The sequence below is a fragment of the Pristiophorus japonicus genome, chromosome 1, assembly GCF_044704955.1.
Source record: "Pristiophorus japonicus isolate sPriJap1 chromosome 1, sPriJap1.hap1, whole genome shotgun sequence".
Lineage (NCBI taxonomy): Eukaryota > Metazoa > Chordata > Chondrichthyes > Pristiophoridae > Pristiophorus > Pristiophorus japonicus.
The window spans coordinates 234,483,829-234,498,139 of NC_091977.1; the positions used below are offsets into that span (position 1 = coordinate 234,483,829).

General features: G+C 46.5%; 1 protein-coding gene across 3 annotated transcripts in view; it reads right to left on the reverse strand.

Moving 5' to 3' along the window:
- The window catches only part of LOC139269252 (A-kinase anchor protein 2-like), a 223,006-nt gene that overhangs the window by 20,694 nt on the left and 188,001 nt on the right, over window positions 1-14,311 (reverse strand). For all 3 annotated transcript variants that reach the window (XM_070888349.1, XM_070888355.1, XM_070888343.1), the window contains exon 2: window positions 7,830-10,380. In XM_070888349.1, coding sequence (XP_070744450.1) covers window positions 7,830-10,269 — 2,440 coding nt within the window. In that variant the 5' untranslated portion in view covers window positions 10,270-10,380. The remainder of the gene's footprint in view (window positions 1-7,829; window positions 10,381-14,311) is intronic.

The window sequence follows — 14,311 nt, forward strand, 5'->3', positions numbered from 1 at the left end:
GTTAATGCTGCCGTAAACATGATGTCTAGTCCACTGCATATTCTTCAATTCAATTTAAAGCACTTTTATTGTCTGTTATTAAGGCTAACTAAATTAAAGGAAAGCAAAATGAAAATGTAATTGAGCGCCTTATTGTATTAATTGCATTCCTCTTGCAAGGCACAAGATTTGTGCCCAAGAGGCACCCGATCTTTATCAGAATCTCATCAAAATTTAAAAAAATCTTATCTCTGGCTTGGCAAAAGGAACTAACCCCATTTGGATTTCTGTCCTAAGATGACATTTATTCCTGGTGTTCAACTCCAAGGAGGGAATTGGCCATTTCAGAACGAGCAGTTTGGTGTTCCAAGCTGTGACAAATATGTTAAAACTATGAAGTGTGCATTTTCCTGGTGATTTCAAATTTCCACATTAGGTGAGAATGTCAAGAATATTTGATCGCTCCATGCCCCCTCCCCATCTCTGTAACCTCCTCCAGCACCACAACCCTCCAAGATTTCTGCGCTCCTCCAATTCTGGCCTCTTGTGCATCCCCGATTTTAATCGCTCCACCTTTGGTGGCTGTGTCTTCAGCTGCCTAGGCCCTAAGCTCTGGAATTCCCTCCCTAAACCTCTCCTCCTCTCTCCATAAAACCTACCTTTTTGCCATCTGCCCTAAAATTTCTTTATGTGGCTTGGTGTCAATTTTTTTTGGTAACGCTCCTGCGAAGTGCCTTGGGACATTTTACTATGTTAAAGGCGCTATATAAATGCAAGTTGTTGTTGAAAGGTCATTGACCTGAAACGTTAACTTTGTTCCTTTCTCCGTAGATGTTGAATTGACTTGCTGAGTGCTTCCAGCATTTTCTGTTTTTAATTTCAGGTTTGAAAAGAGACAGACTAATGTTCCAGGTGTGACCTGCCATCAGATATGATAGGGTTTTAAGAGACTGAGAACTACAAGCCAGGATGTGCGCATTTTATGAGATAGTTTCATCAAGGAGAAAAAATAAAAGAAAGAACTTGCATTTATATAGCACCTTTCATGACCACAGGACATTCCAATGCGTTTCACTGTTTTAGTGACGCAGGTTGAGGGGTAAATATTGGCCAGGACACTAGGGAGAACTCCCCTGCTCTTCTTCGATAAATTGCCATTGGATCCTTTACATCCACCTGAGAGAGCAGGTAGAGTCTCGGCTTAATGTCTCATCCAAAAGACGGTGCCTCCGACAGTGTAGCACTCGCTCAGTACTGCACTGGGAGTGTCAGCCTAGATTTTTGTGCTCAAGTCTCTGGAGTGGGACTTGAACCCATGACCTTCTGACTCGGTGGCTCTAAGGGTACCTCTAGGACATAGCCAAACCACGCGCATTGCGTACATGCCACATGGTCTCCTACATGACAACAGTGACTACACTTCAAAAGTACTTCAGGCATTGACAACATCCCAAAGCTAGGAAAAAGTGTCATATTATAGATGGCCACCAGAGGATGCATTGGCCCAACCAACATTACAACAGTGACTATACTTCATAGAATGATACTGTACTGCACAGAGGAGGCCATTCGGCCCATCATGCCTGTGCCGGCTCTTTGAATAATCTATCCAATTAGTCCCAGTCCTCTGCCCTTTCTCCATAGCCCTGCAATTTATTCCCCTTCAAGTATTTATCCAATTTCCCTTTTGAAAGTTACTATTGAATCTGCTCCCACCACCCTTACAGACAGTGCGTTCCAGATCATCACAACTCTCTGTGTAAAAAAAAATTCTCCTCATCTCCCTCTCTGGTTCTTTTGCCAATTACCTTAAATCTGTGTCCTCTGGTTTCTGACCCTCCTGCCAGTGGAAACAGTTTCTACTTATTTACTCTATCCTTTATAATTTTAACTTCATTGGCTATAGAGCTAATAAAGGGACGTCCCGAGGTTGTGCAAGGCATTTTGCAATTGCAAGTCCTTCCTTTCTTTCATGTCTTGCGTGGTACTGATGAGCAAGAACATTGACAATGAAGAACTGAAGCATTATTTTTGCACATTGATCAAATATTTTATTTTTGGATTGGCAATGATTGGGGGCTGGTTACTTGGCACTTTGAGACTTTAAGGGGCTCAGGGCCTCAAATGTTTTTTGTCGTGAGTAGTTTTTCACTGCAGCCACCAGAGGTCAGTACACAATTAGAATAACAGCACTGAGCTCTGGAGAAAGCCAAGCGTCTTAAATCTTCTTGGCTGTGTTAATGTGTATTACATACACTGCAATTTCATTGAACATGAGCAACTCAGATGTTAAGGTGCGGAATTCTTTAATGTGGTACTTGAGAGATTTTCCTTATTTCCACCTAATGAACAGGGTTTTGTGATACAGTACTTTGTACTTTAGTTTTCTTTACCTCTTAAATAGAGCACAGCCCCATAGTTAATCATGATACAATACTATACAAAATGGGGACTTGCTGTATAACCTAAAACAGTGGTTTCTAAAAGCAGACTGGTCAGTATTAGTAGGTGTTCTATTTATGCAGTGAAAGGATCAATAAATATTGTAAACAAAGGGATTTTGTCAGCCTATGAGTCTACATTGCATATTCACTTCTGTGACACAATCCAGAGATGGTAGCCAATGTTTATGATTATTGTTTGATGTGTGTTATTAATATTAATTGTAGACTAGGACATAGCACTGCACTAAACAGACGTCAGCCGTGGCTGAGTGGGTAGCACTCTCACCTCTGAGTCAGAAGGTCGTGGGTTCAAGCCCCCTCCAGTAGACCTGAACACATAATCCAGTGCAGTGCTGAGGGAGGGCATATCAGGTGGAGAGTAAAATCGGGCGGAGGTGAAAAGCCAGCGTTGCACCTGACATCGTTAGTTTCCCGACAGGCATTTTAAGTTAAAATTGTCTCTTTTGCCTCTGTTACAAGGCATGAGTTGAGCTAACTTCTGACTTTAATGGGCAGAAGAACATCAGAGGGAGAGAATTTGCATTTATATAGCGGCTTTATAACCTCAGGACATCCTAAAGCACTTGCTAGCCAAATAAAGTTATTTTTTGAAGTGTAGTCATCCAGCCAATTTGCACACAGCAAGCTCCCACAAACAGCAATGTGATTAATGACCAGATGATCTGTTTTAGCGATGTTGGCTGAGGGATTCAATATTGAAATAGTGCCATGAGATCTTCTACATCCACCTGAGTGGACAGGCAGGGCCTCGGTTTAACATCTCATCGAAAGACGGCACTTCCGATAGTGCAGCACTCCCTCAGCTCTTCACTGGAGTGTCAACGTGGTTTTGGTTCTCAAGTCTCTGGAGTGGGACTTGAACCCACATCCTTCTGACTCAGAGGCAAGTGTGCTACCCACTGAGCCATGTCTGGCACCCTGCCAATGCTTCCACTCCATTCTGCCCAGTTGGCATGCAACAGAAGTATCATGAGGCTGACACGCCTCCTTCTTGTGCATGTATGATAGAACGTAAATCTAGTGCCAGACTGTCTGCTCACTCGCTCGTAACGTCAAGCCACAGAGCCTGAGTGAAGCTCCATTATCGCTGGAAGGGCTGTGCAGTTCAGTAGCACTCTGCTTCATTTCTCAGCCAAAACCAATGACCCTGGTCATTGCTCCTTTCAGAAGTGAAAGGGAGAATTTTATTTTGCAAGATTGTGACCTCCTGATATTTTATTTCCTGCGTGGGCACTGGGGGAAAAAAATGGTGACATTTTAACAGAAAACTGACTTTTACTGCTGGTGACTCCATCCTGGCACTGTGACAGTGTCCCAAGAGCGCAACTGTACGGTTGCCAAGAAACAGAAGGATAATGTCACAGTTAACACGCAGGCTTTGTTTGACAAATACTGAACTCAAACTGCCCGAACACCACTGATGGGAACACAGCTACAGACTGAGCAAAGCAAAACAGGAACCAAGTTTACAGCTGTAGCCAGAGTAACCCTGGTCATCCCAGGGAAGATCTATTGGCCTTGGAGGGGGTGCAGTGCAGATCCACCAGAACAATACCGAGACTGAAAGGGTTCAATTATGAGGACAGGTTGCATAGGCTAACCATAGATAGTGACTCTATTCTATCCAGGCTACACTTCGACCCAAATATCAGTGGCAGTTCTATATAGAAAATAGACTAGGCTTGTATCCCCTTGACTATAGAAGACTAAGGGATGATGTAATTGAGTGGTTTAAGATGATTAAACGAGTTGATAGGGTATATAGAGAGAAAATATTTCCAGAACAAGGGGGCATAACCTTAAATAGATAGCTCGGCCATTCAAAGGTGATGTCAGGAAGCACTACTTCAACAACAACAACCACAATTTGTATTTATATAGTGCCTTTAACGTAGTGAAACGTCCCAAGGCACTTCATAGGTGTATTATGCAATAGAAATTTGACACCGAGCCTCATAAGTAGACATTAGCGGAGGTGACCAAAAGCTTGGTTAAAGAGGTATGTTTTAAGGAGCGTCTTGAAGGAGGAAAGCGAGGTAGAGATTACAGAGATAGGGAGGGGCGAGGCCATGGAGGGATTTGAAAATAAGGTCGAGAATTTTGAAATCGAGGCGTTGCTTAACCGGAAGCCAATGTAGATCAGTGAGCACAGGGGTGATGGGTGAGCGGGATTGGTGCGAGTTTTGGATCACCTCTAGTTTACTAGGATGGAATGTGGGAGGCCAGCCAGGAGTGCATTGGAATAGACAAGTCTAGAGGTAACAAAGGCATGGATGAGGGCTTCAGCAGCAGATGAGCTGAGGCAAGGGTGGTGACGGGCAATGTTATGGAGGTGGAAATAGGTGCTCTTAGTTATGCTGCGGATATGTGGTCGAAAGCTCATTTCAGGGTGAAATATGACACCAAGGTTGCGAACAGTTTGGTTCAGCCTCAGACAGAAGTTGGGGAGAGGGATGGAGTCAGTGGCTAGGGAACAGAGTGGTGGAAATCTCTCCCCAAAAAACTGTTGAGGTTGGGGGTCAACTGAAAATGTCAAAACTGCAATAACAAAATGCATTTATATCGAGCCTTTAACGTAGTAAAATGTTCCAAGGCACTTCACAGGGGCGTAATCAAACAAAATTTGACCGAGGCACATAAGGAGATATTAGGACAGGTGACCAAAAGCTGGGTCAAAGAGGTAGGTTTTAGGAGCATCTTATAGGAGGAGAGATAGAGAGATGGAGAGGTTGAGGGAGGGAATTCCAGAGCTTTGGGCCGAGGCAGCTGAAGGCACGCCACCAATGGTGGACAGAAGAAGATCAGAGATGCGCAAGAGGACAGAATTAGAGGAATGCAGAGATTGATCGATTTGGGTCAGGTAAGGACATGGAACCAAGGCAGGTAAATGGAGTTGAGATACAGATCAGCCACGATCTCACTGAATGGCGGAATAGGCTTGAGGGGCCGAAGGACAGCACCTTTGACAGTGCAACACTCCCTCAGTACTGCACTGGAGTGTCAGCCTAGATTCTGAGCTGAAGACACTGGAGTGAGACTTGAACCCATAACTTTCTGACTCAGAGGCAAGCGTGTTACCCACTGAGCCACGGCTGACAGGGAAACCATTTAATCAAAAAGTACAAGCTATGGAAAATACTGGGGGCGAAATTGCCCCTTTTAATAGCCCCGTTATCCCTCCGAGGGACGCTAATGGGGCATAAGGCAGTTTCTGCCCGGGGGACAGGGGTGCTACCGTCTCCTGGGAAATTGCCCGGGAGTTTGGGGAGATGCTGCCATGACAGTGCCGCGCCCTGCGGTTAGCGCCCCAGGCCACCACGCAACCGCCGATGATGTCATCGGTGTGCGCGGCGACCCCTCATTGCACCGTGCCGACCCCTGAACACCCCGTGTAGGAAATTGTCCCGCGGGCCACAAGATGGTGCAGGCGAATGTCAAACTGATTCTAGGGGTGTGCACCAGCGTCCTGTGCTGCCATTTTCTTTTTGTTGGCCGACTCTCGGGTCGGCTCGACGATGGCGGCCGTAGTGTGGTCCGGGCCGACATTGTGCAGCCCGGCACTCCGTTTTGGGTGCTGGGCTGCTGGCCTAATTGCACGCTGCCCTGGTGACCCAATGAAGGCCACCAGAGGCCGTGCAGAGTACACAGCGGCCCCTCCCCTTTAAGCGAAGGGGCGGGGCGTTGAAGCGCATCAGTGCTACACGGAGCATCCGCATAGTGCTTGACTCTCCTCCCCATTAGGGACCTGCTTCTAAAAGAAGCGGAGTGTGGGGAATTACGCTTCACTTCCTTTCAGGGGGTGGCAAGGGCAATTCCGCGCCGGGCGCTAAAAGTCCCGGCAGCGGAAGGTTACCGCTCCCAATCGGAAAGTTTCTCGCTGCCATCCTTCGAATCACGTTATCAGAATGTAAAAGCTTCCTGCCGCATTGTTATTGCCACATGGATAATGATCTGAGACCGGGGTTCATGACTTACCTTATTTTAAGGCAGAGAAGATTATTTTCAGTGTGGCTTTCACAGTTGATGGGATTTAACATATCTGGTGGTGTTCAAATTTGAAGCAGTTTGATATAGTAAATCAGGAGAAACTGTTTCCACTAGCAGGAGGGTCAGTAACCAGAGGACAGAGGTTTAAAATAATTAAATTAGGTAAGGCTTGTATCCGGCCTGGATTCCGAAGGGGTTCAGCTGGTAAGCCACCTTACGTCTAATAACTTGGGAAGGGCAGCCAACAGGGCCCATCCCTTTAAAGCCATCCCAGAATCATAGAAATTTACAGAACAGAGGGAGGCCATTCGGCCCGTCGTGCCTGTGCTGGCTCTTTGAAAGAGCAGTCAAGCTTAGTCCCACACCCCCGCTTTTTGTCCGTAACCCTGTACGTTCCTCATCATTAAGTACTAGACAACTCCCTTTATGGAATCAGCTTCCAACACCTTTTCAGGTAGAGCATTCCTGATCCCAACAAGTGGAAATAATTTCTCCTCCTCTCCCCTCTAGATCTTTTGCCAATGATTTTAAATCTATGACCTCTGGTTATTGACCCACTCGCCAGAGAATCCTGAGTGCAAGGCTGTGCTTTAGCATAGATGGGTTAAGGCCTGGGTTATGGTTGCTCCAGTGGATTCCGTTGAAGTTACGGCAGGGGTCCACTGGATCAACCGTGCATTTGTGGGCTAGTATTTTTTCTAGTGAATACTCTTGTTTTTCCCGAGAAAAGAGATTGTGGGTTGATCTAATAGAGGTCTTTAAAATTATGAAAGGGGTTTGATAGGATAGATGTAGATAAGATATTTCTACTTGTGGGGCCATAAATATGATAGTCACTAATAAATCCAATAGGGATTTCAGGAGAAACTTATTTACCCAGAGTGGTTAGAACATGGAACTGACTACCACAGGGAGTGGTTGAGGTGAATAGTATAGATTAATTTAAGGGAAAGCTGGATAATCACATGAGGGAGAAAGGAATAGAAGGATATGCTGATAGGGAGAGATGAAGAGAGGTGGAAGGAGCTCGTGTGGAGAATAAACATCGGCATAGACCAGGTGGGTCGAATGGTCTATTTTTGTGCTGCAAATTCTATGTAATTCATAGAATCATAGAGCATAGAAGGAGGCCATGCAGCCCATCGTGCCTGTGTGACTCTTTGAAAAAGCTATCCAATTAGTCCCACTCCGCCTGCTCTTTCCCCATAGCCCTGCAATTTCTGTTCTTTATCTTCTCTGAAACAATGTTGAAATGAGTTCACTTCCCAAATCCAGACATACGTTTCTCCAATGGCTGGCTCCTGAATTTGAATCAAGGATGTAGTGCACGCCACGTACCTCAAGCCTGTCTCACCCGATGACGGAGTGCCATACCTGCAAAGGGTTTCAGGAGCTTACCAGGGGCCGTTGTTCTGGAGGAGCAGGCTGACGTCGGCAGCAGAGGCTGGTTGATTCTGGTGGGGCTCTGTACCGTTCTCAGGACTTCCCTCTGGCGCCGCAGCTCTTCTTCCCGATCCTGGGCTGCTCTGATCTCCTGCTCGATCATCGACAGGGTCTTCTGCTTGCGGGAGCGCAGCTTGAATGGCCCGGTCTGGGCGATGAGCTCTGGCTCCTGCGAGTGGCTGACAAAGACGTTGTTTCGGTAATAGTCCGTTGGCTCCAGGTAGCTGGCACTGTCGCTGAAAGGGCTGAACTCCGGCCTGTACAAGGAAGGGTGCGACCCAGCACTGGTGACGTCCGAGGTGTTGCACTGTCTGGCCGGCACTGCCGGCGCTGCAAATTGGAAGCAGTCCCCCTTGCGGGTCTCCACCTCGACATCTGCTGAATCCTTTGGCACGGGGGGTCTCTGTTCCTGTGCTGCAGGTGGTGGTGTTTGTGTTGGTTCCGACACAGCATGCTGTGATTTGGGCAGAGGCACGGGATCAATGCCCGCTTGCTCCTTGCCCAACTGCTGTGGCACAGGTTGACTACCTTTACCTGTCCCACTCCCTGTACCGGACTGCTGAGCGAGCGCCAGTTGAATTGCGCTCTGCACCACCCTCTCTGCTTGATAGTGTAGCTCTGTGTCCGACAGCAGCGAATATGTTTGCTTGTACAAGTCATCGTCACTGAGGGAGGTCAAGATCCCTTCTCTCTTGTAAGAGATTTCATCTCTTTCCCCATCGACGGGCGTCAGTGCTTGGGGTGTTTGCGGCTGGGAAAACTCTTGAGATCCACCCAACGAGTAGTCCAGGGAAACGTTCATTGTCTCATTGGAAGCACCGCTATCACTCACATTATCAATGCTGAAGTCATTGGAAAGAGTTTCCATCACTGTGGTATCTTGGGATCGAAGGGATAACTCATCCAAGCCAGAATCCAGTTCTTCTGTGGTGGAAGGAAGGCTGACGCATTTAAAATAATGGTCGGAAATGTCATTGTCACCATCTTCATTTAACACCGTCAAAACCGCCCTGACCCGGGTAAACCCTTCATCATCCACGTAGACCTTGCTGACCATCTCGTGTTTCATGCTGTCACTGATAAATTGGTCAGGAGATACCTGCAAAGGTTGCCCTATGGCTGATACTTCTCCCTGCTGCATAGCTTGTGGTGATGGGGGAGTGCCCTGGATTTCAGCACCTTGCCCTCCTTCAGGCACAAAGCTGACTTTGGAAGCTTTGACAACAGACACTTCACTGGCCCCGATATGCACCGCCTGCCCTTGGATCTCAGTCGGCTCGGTCACTGTGACCAAAGCCACATTCTTTTCCTTTTGAGGTACCTCTGCCATCTTTAATACCGGCCTTACGGAAAGCCCTTTAGCGGTTACCAGTCGCTTTTGGCTGTGCTGAGCACTGGGCTCGGATGTGTTCTCCATCTTTAAGAACTGTTTCCGCGCCGCGGAAAAATCTATTTGTTCCGTGACCACATCTTCTCTGTTTACATTGACGGGCTCCGGTGTTACAAAAACGTGAGCTTTCTGCTTAGGAGAAACTGGGGACTGACCTCCACCCTGCTTCTTCTGCTTTCGTTCTGCATATTTCTTGTGGGATTCTAACTTATCTGGGTCCAGCTGGTCCTCAATAGACCTCTCTTGTGGTGGCTTCCATTTCTCTGCAATACTAGGATTCTTCTTTACCACCTGGCTTCTAATGACCTCCAGTCTCGCTCTTTCGAGCTCTGCTATTTCATCGGAGGCTCTTGTTTTCTTAATCTTAAAGGCTTCGTTTTTCTCGTCGTTCACAAAAAGTTTGGCGGGCTTTTTGTCCTCGTGATAGGCTCGGAGCTCAAATTTGGCTTCTTTCTTTAGAGGGGCGATGGCTGGTTCGCCGTCCTTGGAGGATCTCCTGGAATTTGCTGCCTGCTGCTGCTGCTGCTCTCTTCCCACATTGCTGAGATCGGGAACAGGCTCTGCCATGGTGGGACCCGGGGAATGGCCATTCAGCTTGGTCTCGACCTCCTTCAGGTCGCCAGGGGTCTGCTGCTCCACCACAGGCGACTCTTTTCTCACGACAATCGTGACATAATTGGCGGGTGAGACCGGGGTGTCCGATGCCATGGAAACGGATGGACTGTGCCCGTCCACCAGAATGGCACTTGGCTCAGGAGAAGGTGCCACATTCGACCCATTCTCCAGAATGGAATCGCAGCAGTTTGCTTCCAAGACCTCGTCGAGATACCTGATCTCCTTTGCGACATCGCTGTCTAGTGACTCATTCCTGCTCTGAATGCCATTGTGGCCTTTGGCCACAAAGTGGTTCCGCTGAGCATCTGCAACAGCAGATTCCGAGACTGTGACCTTTGGTGATACCGCGCTGACATCCTTGGGACCGTGAAGCTGGCTGTCGATTTCCATTCTTCTATCTTGTCCAGGAGACCAATGACCGGGCTGTGGGGAGACAGTTCTTTTTCTGCTCTTTTCCTTCTTCAGTTCAGCATCATCCTCCAGGAGACTGGGAGGAGGTTTCTGCACAAAGTAAAAGGGAGATAACCATTAGAATAAGAGTCTCAGATATCCGAGCACAACAGTGTAAAAAACATCGTCAATTCTCATCATGCCTTTCACTCAGGCTATTCGTACTTATTCAACTAGCGATTTCTAGCAGTTTTCATTAAATCTGCAGGGTCCTATAATTATGTTTTCTTTGGATAGGACAGAGATAAAATAAAACAATATACTTAAAACAAAATTCTCTATAGGTTGAAGAACTAATACTGGGCAGCAACATACACAAGTGCCGCTTTTCTGCTCCTATACCCAAACACCAACGGTTGCCTTTTGAGGATTAATGTTTTTCAGCCTAAGTGACTTCAGTGTGGATTCAAATTAGTGATTTAGAAGGAGGTGGGTCAACCAAACAAAGAAGGACCCATTTTCCTTTAGGTCAAGTATCCTTGGGCACTAGATAAGAACCAGGAACTAGACCTGAAACGCTAACTCTGTTTTTCACCACAGATGCTGCCTGACCTGCTGAGATTTCCAGCATTTTCTGTTTTTATTTCAGATTCCAGCATCCGCAATATTTTGCTTTTGTGTTGTAATTTAGGGCATTTTGTCCGGAGTCATTTTGACTTGATATTAGTATAATATTATTGGACAGAATTTGCTGCCAAAAATAACAGCATCTTTAATAGTGCTTGCCATTATTGTGTAACTCATCCAGCAACCTGTGGCGAGGAAGAGGCATCCCGTGAGTTGTGAATCACCACAAGTTGCTGCACGTTTTGTGTCACTCCGCCATTAGCCTACAAAAACGGCAGCTCACCCTCAACCTTCCCATGTGTTTCAAGAAATTGCTGCAATTGTGCATTAATTATCCATTAAACTTGGCGCAGATAGTTAGGGCTGGTACTTAACAGCGTAAGGACCCTTTTCATGAGGAGATTTATGTTCCTTCAATGCCACTCAACCTCTTTGACCCAGAAAGGGAACAACTGAAACTTTGTCTTTGTCTCCTTAAAACCTCCCTCTTTGACTAAGCTTTTGGTCACCTATCCTAATGTCTCCTTATGTGGCTCGGTGCACATTTTGGCTGATAATCGCTCCTGTGAAACACCGCGGGATGTTTTATTACAGTAAAGGTGCTATATAAACACCAGTTGTTGGTGTTATTCCTTTAGTAATGGCACATGTTATATCAAAACAGAACTGTGTGCAGTCATTCAACCTCATCGCGATAAACAATTCATTACTGGGCAGACACCATGTGCCAGACATCAGTTGCACCAGTTTGTGTGATCTGGTACTATAAGAGTACTAGTTACACTCGGATTACTGGAGAACTTTTGATTATGGCCACTTGAAGATTAAACAAATCTATTTGCAGATACACTGAAGTGATAATCCAAGCTAAGGATGTAAGGACTGATCCGACACTTCCTTCTGCAGAGCATCAAGATCCCACAACCTGATCTTGACGGCATCTATAAAAACTATAATTTATTTTGATCACTCCTGTCTGCATGTTCCTGGCATAGGCACGATCGGCCAAATGGTCTCCTTTTTTCTGTGCTGTATCACTAACATTTACGACACAAAAAAAGTGCAAAGTCGGGGGTGGGATAACTAAAAATCGGACGAATAAGGAGATAAAATGAGATAGCTTATACTGTAATGAGTTTAGCCTATTGTATGGAATTAGGGCAATTCAAAAATAATCTGTTATGGAGTTAAAATGAAGCTGTCTGTTACGGTACAATACCGCTCTTTTTTAAGTTGCTCCCCCTTTCTCCAGAGCACCACCGGGCTATGCAGGTAAAACTGGGGGTGGGGGGGGGAAGGATGTGCTCCAGTTCTCAGGCCTCAACTTATGCTCCTCCGAAGCAGACCCTATGAAGTGTGCAAGTACAGCAATGGCTCTCCCTCTCAATTTTCCATCTCAGGTGCTCTCAGTGCCTCCCTACAGCATTGCAGATGATAGAGAGTACGATGGCGCAGAGTGGGGGGATTGTGGCACAAAGCTGTGTCCTGGGTACTTCATGGTTTCAAAGAAAGAAGACTTGCATTTATATAGCACCTTTCACGGCCTCAGGATGTCCAAAAGCGCTTTACAGCTAATGAAGTATTTTTGACGTGTAGTCACTGTTGTAATGTAGTCATGCTGGAGAAATATCACCAACGATGTCTCCACAAGATCCTGCAAATCCCCTGGGAGGACAGATGCACCAACGTTAGTGTCCCCGACCAGGTCAACATCCCCAGCATTGAAGCACTTGATCAGCTCCCCTGGGCAGGCCACATTGTCCGCATGCCAGACATGAGACTCCCAAAGCAAGAGCACCAGTCGGAACTCTTCACGGCAAACGAGCCCCAGGTGGGCAGAGGAAACGTTACAAGGACACCCTCAAAGCCTCCCTGATAAAGTGCAACATCCCCACTGACACCTGACAGTCCGTGGCCAAAGACCGCCCAAAGTGGAGGAAGTGCATCTGGGAGGACACTGAGCACCTCGAGTCTCATCGCTGAGAGCATGCAGAAAACAAGCACAGGCAGCAGAAAGAGCGTGCGGCAAACCTGTCCTACCCACCCTTTCCCTCAACGACTATCTGGAAGTGGAAGCAAGTCTTCCTCGATTCCGAGGGACTGCCTATGATGATGATGAAGACAGTATGTCCTGTCCACAAAAAGAACAAAAGGGAAGGTTTGCATCTTTTGTTTCTTAACTTGTGTCATTACCATCTCATTTTTGCCCATCATCCCTTTTGTCTCTTAAATCTCTTCTGCCTTCCACCCTATCACAGACCTTCCCTTTTGTTCTTTCCTTCTCTCCCCGTTTCAGTGCCCCTGCACTTTCTTAAGAATCTTACATCTTGAACTTTTCAAGTTCTGACGAAGGGTCATAGACCTGAAACATTAACTCTTTTTCCCTCTGCAGATGCTGCCTGACCTGCTGAGATTTCAAACATATAAATGAAGAAAGCTTGTTCAAAGAGGGAGGCTTTAAGGAGTGTCTTAAAGGAGGAAAGAGAGATAAAGAGGCAAAGAGGTTTAGGGAGGGAATTCCAGAGCTTAGGGCCTAGACAGCTGAAGGCACGGCCGCCAATGGCAAATCGATTAAAATCGGGGATGCACAAGATGTCAGAATTGGAGGAGTGCAGATATCTTGGAGGGTTGTAGGACTGGAGGAGGTTACAGAAATAGGGAAGGCCGAGGCCATGGAGGGATTTGAATGAGAAATTTAGACAGGCTGTTATTAGTCTTGTGGCTACTTGCTTGTCATCGAACTTTTAAAAATACCAACAGGGGAGGGAGGTGGGGTAGAATTCCAGGAGGGGAAGTTTAAATTAACCCTGTGCTTTCTATTAAAGGTAAACTCAGAAAGGTTTGTGCTTGATTTTTGCACAGTTGATTGTGTTGCCTCTGCCTGATTGGGTGTTACGCAGAGAACTTTCGAGCCAAACCAGCCAGTCGGAAGTGTACAAGAGCAGCCCAGTGACAACCTGCTCCTTGACTTTTCTCTCTCACTGGGTCAGCACCTCCCCAAAGCAATGCCGATGACATTGCTCAAGAACTCGCTGGTGTTGGGTGCGGTTGACATCATCACCATTGAGTGTACATGTGTCGCCATGTCCGAAGCAAGTTAACCGAAGGAGACTAAACCATTGATTTGACCAGTAAAAGGACAGTGTTTACTTTAGATTTCACACAACTTTAAAATAGTTACCACTGTACCTTTCTGCATGCATCTATGGCAACCTAACCTAAATCTACAGATAAAACCAGCCACACACACAGCAAACTGGCCATTTCTAAAATCAATGGCCGACATGCATAAAATTTATCACTCTTTCGAGGTGCCATCCTTTGGACCAGACGTTAAACCGAGGTCCCGTCTGCCCGCTCAGGTGGACGTAAATGATTTCACTGTACTATTTCACAGACGAAGAGGGGAGTTATC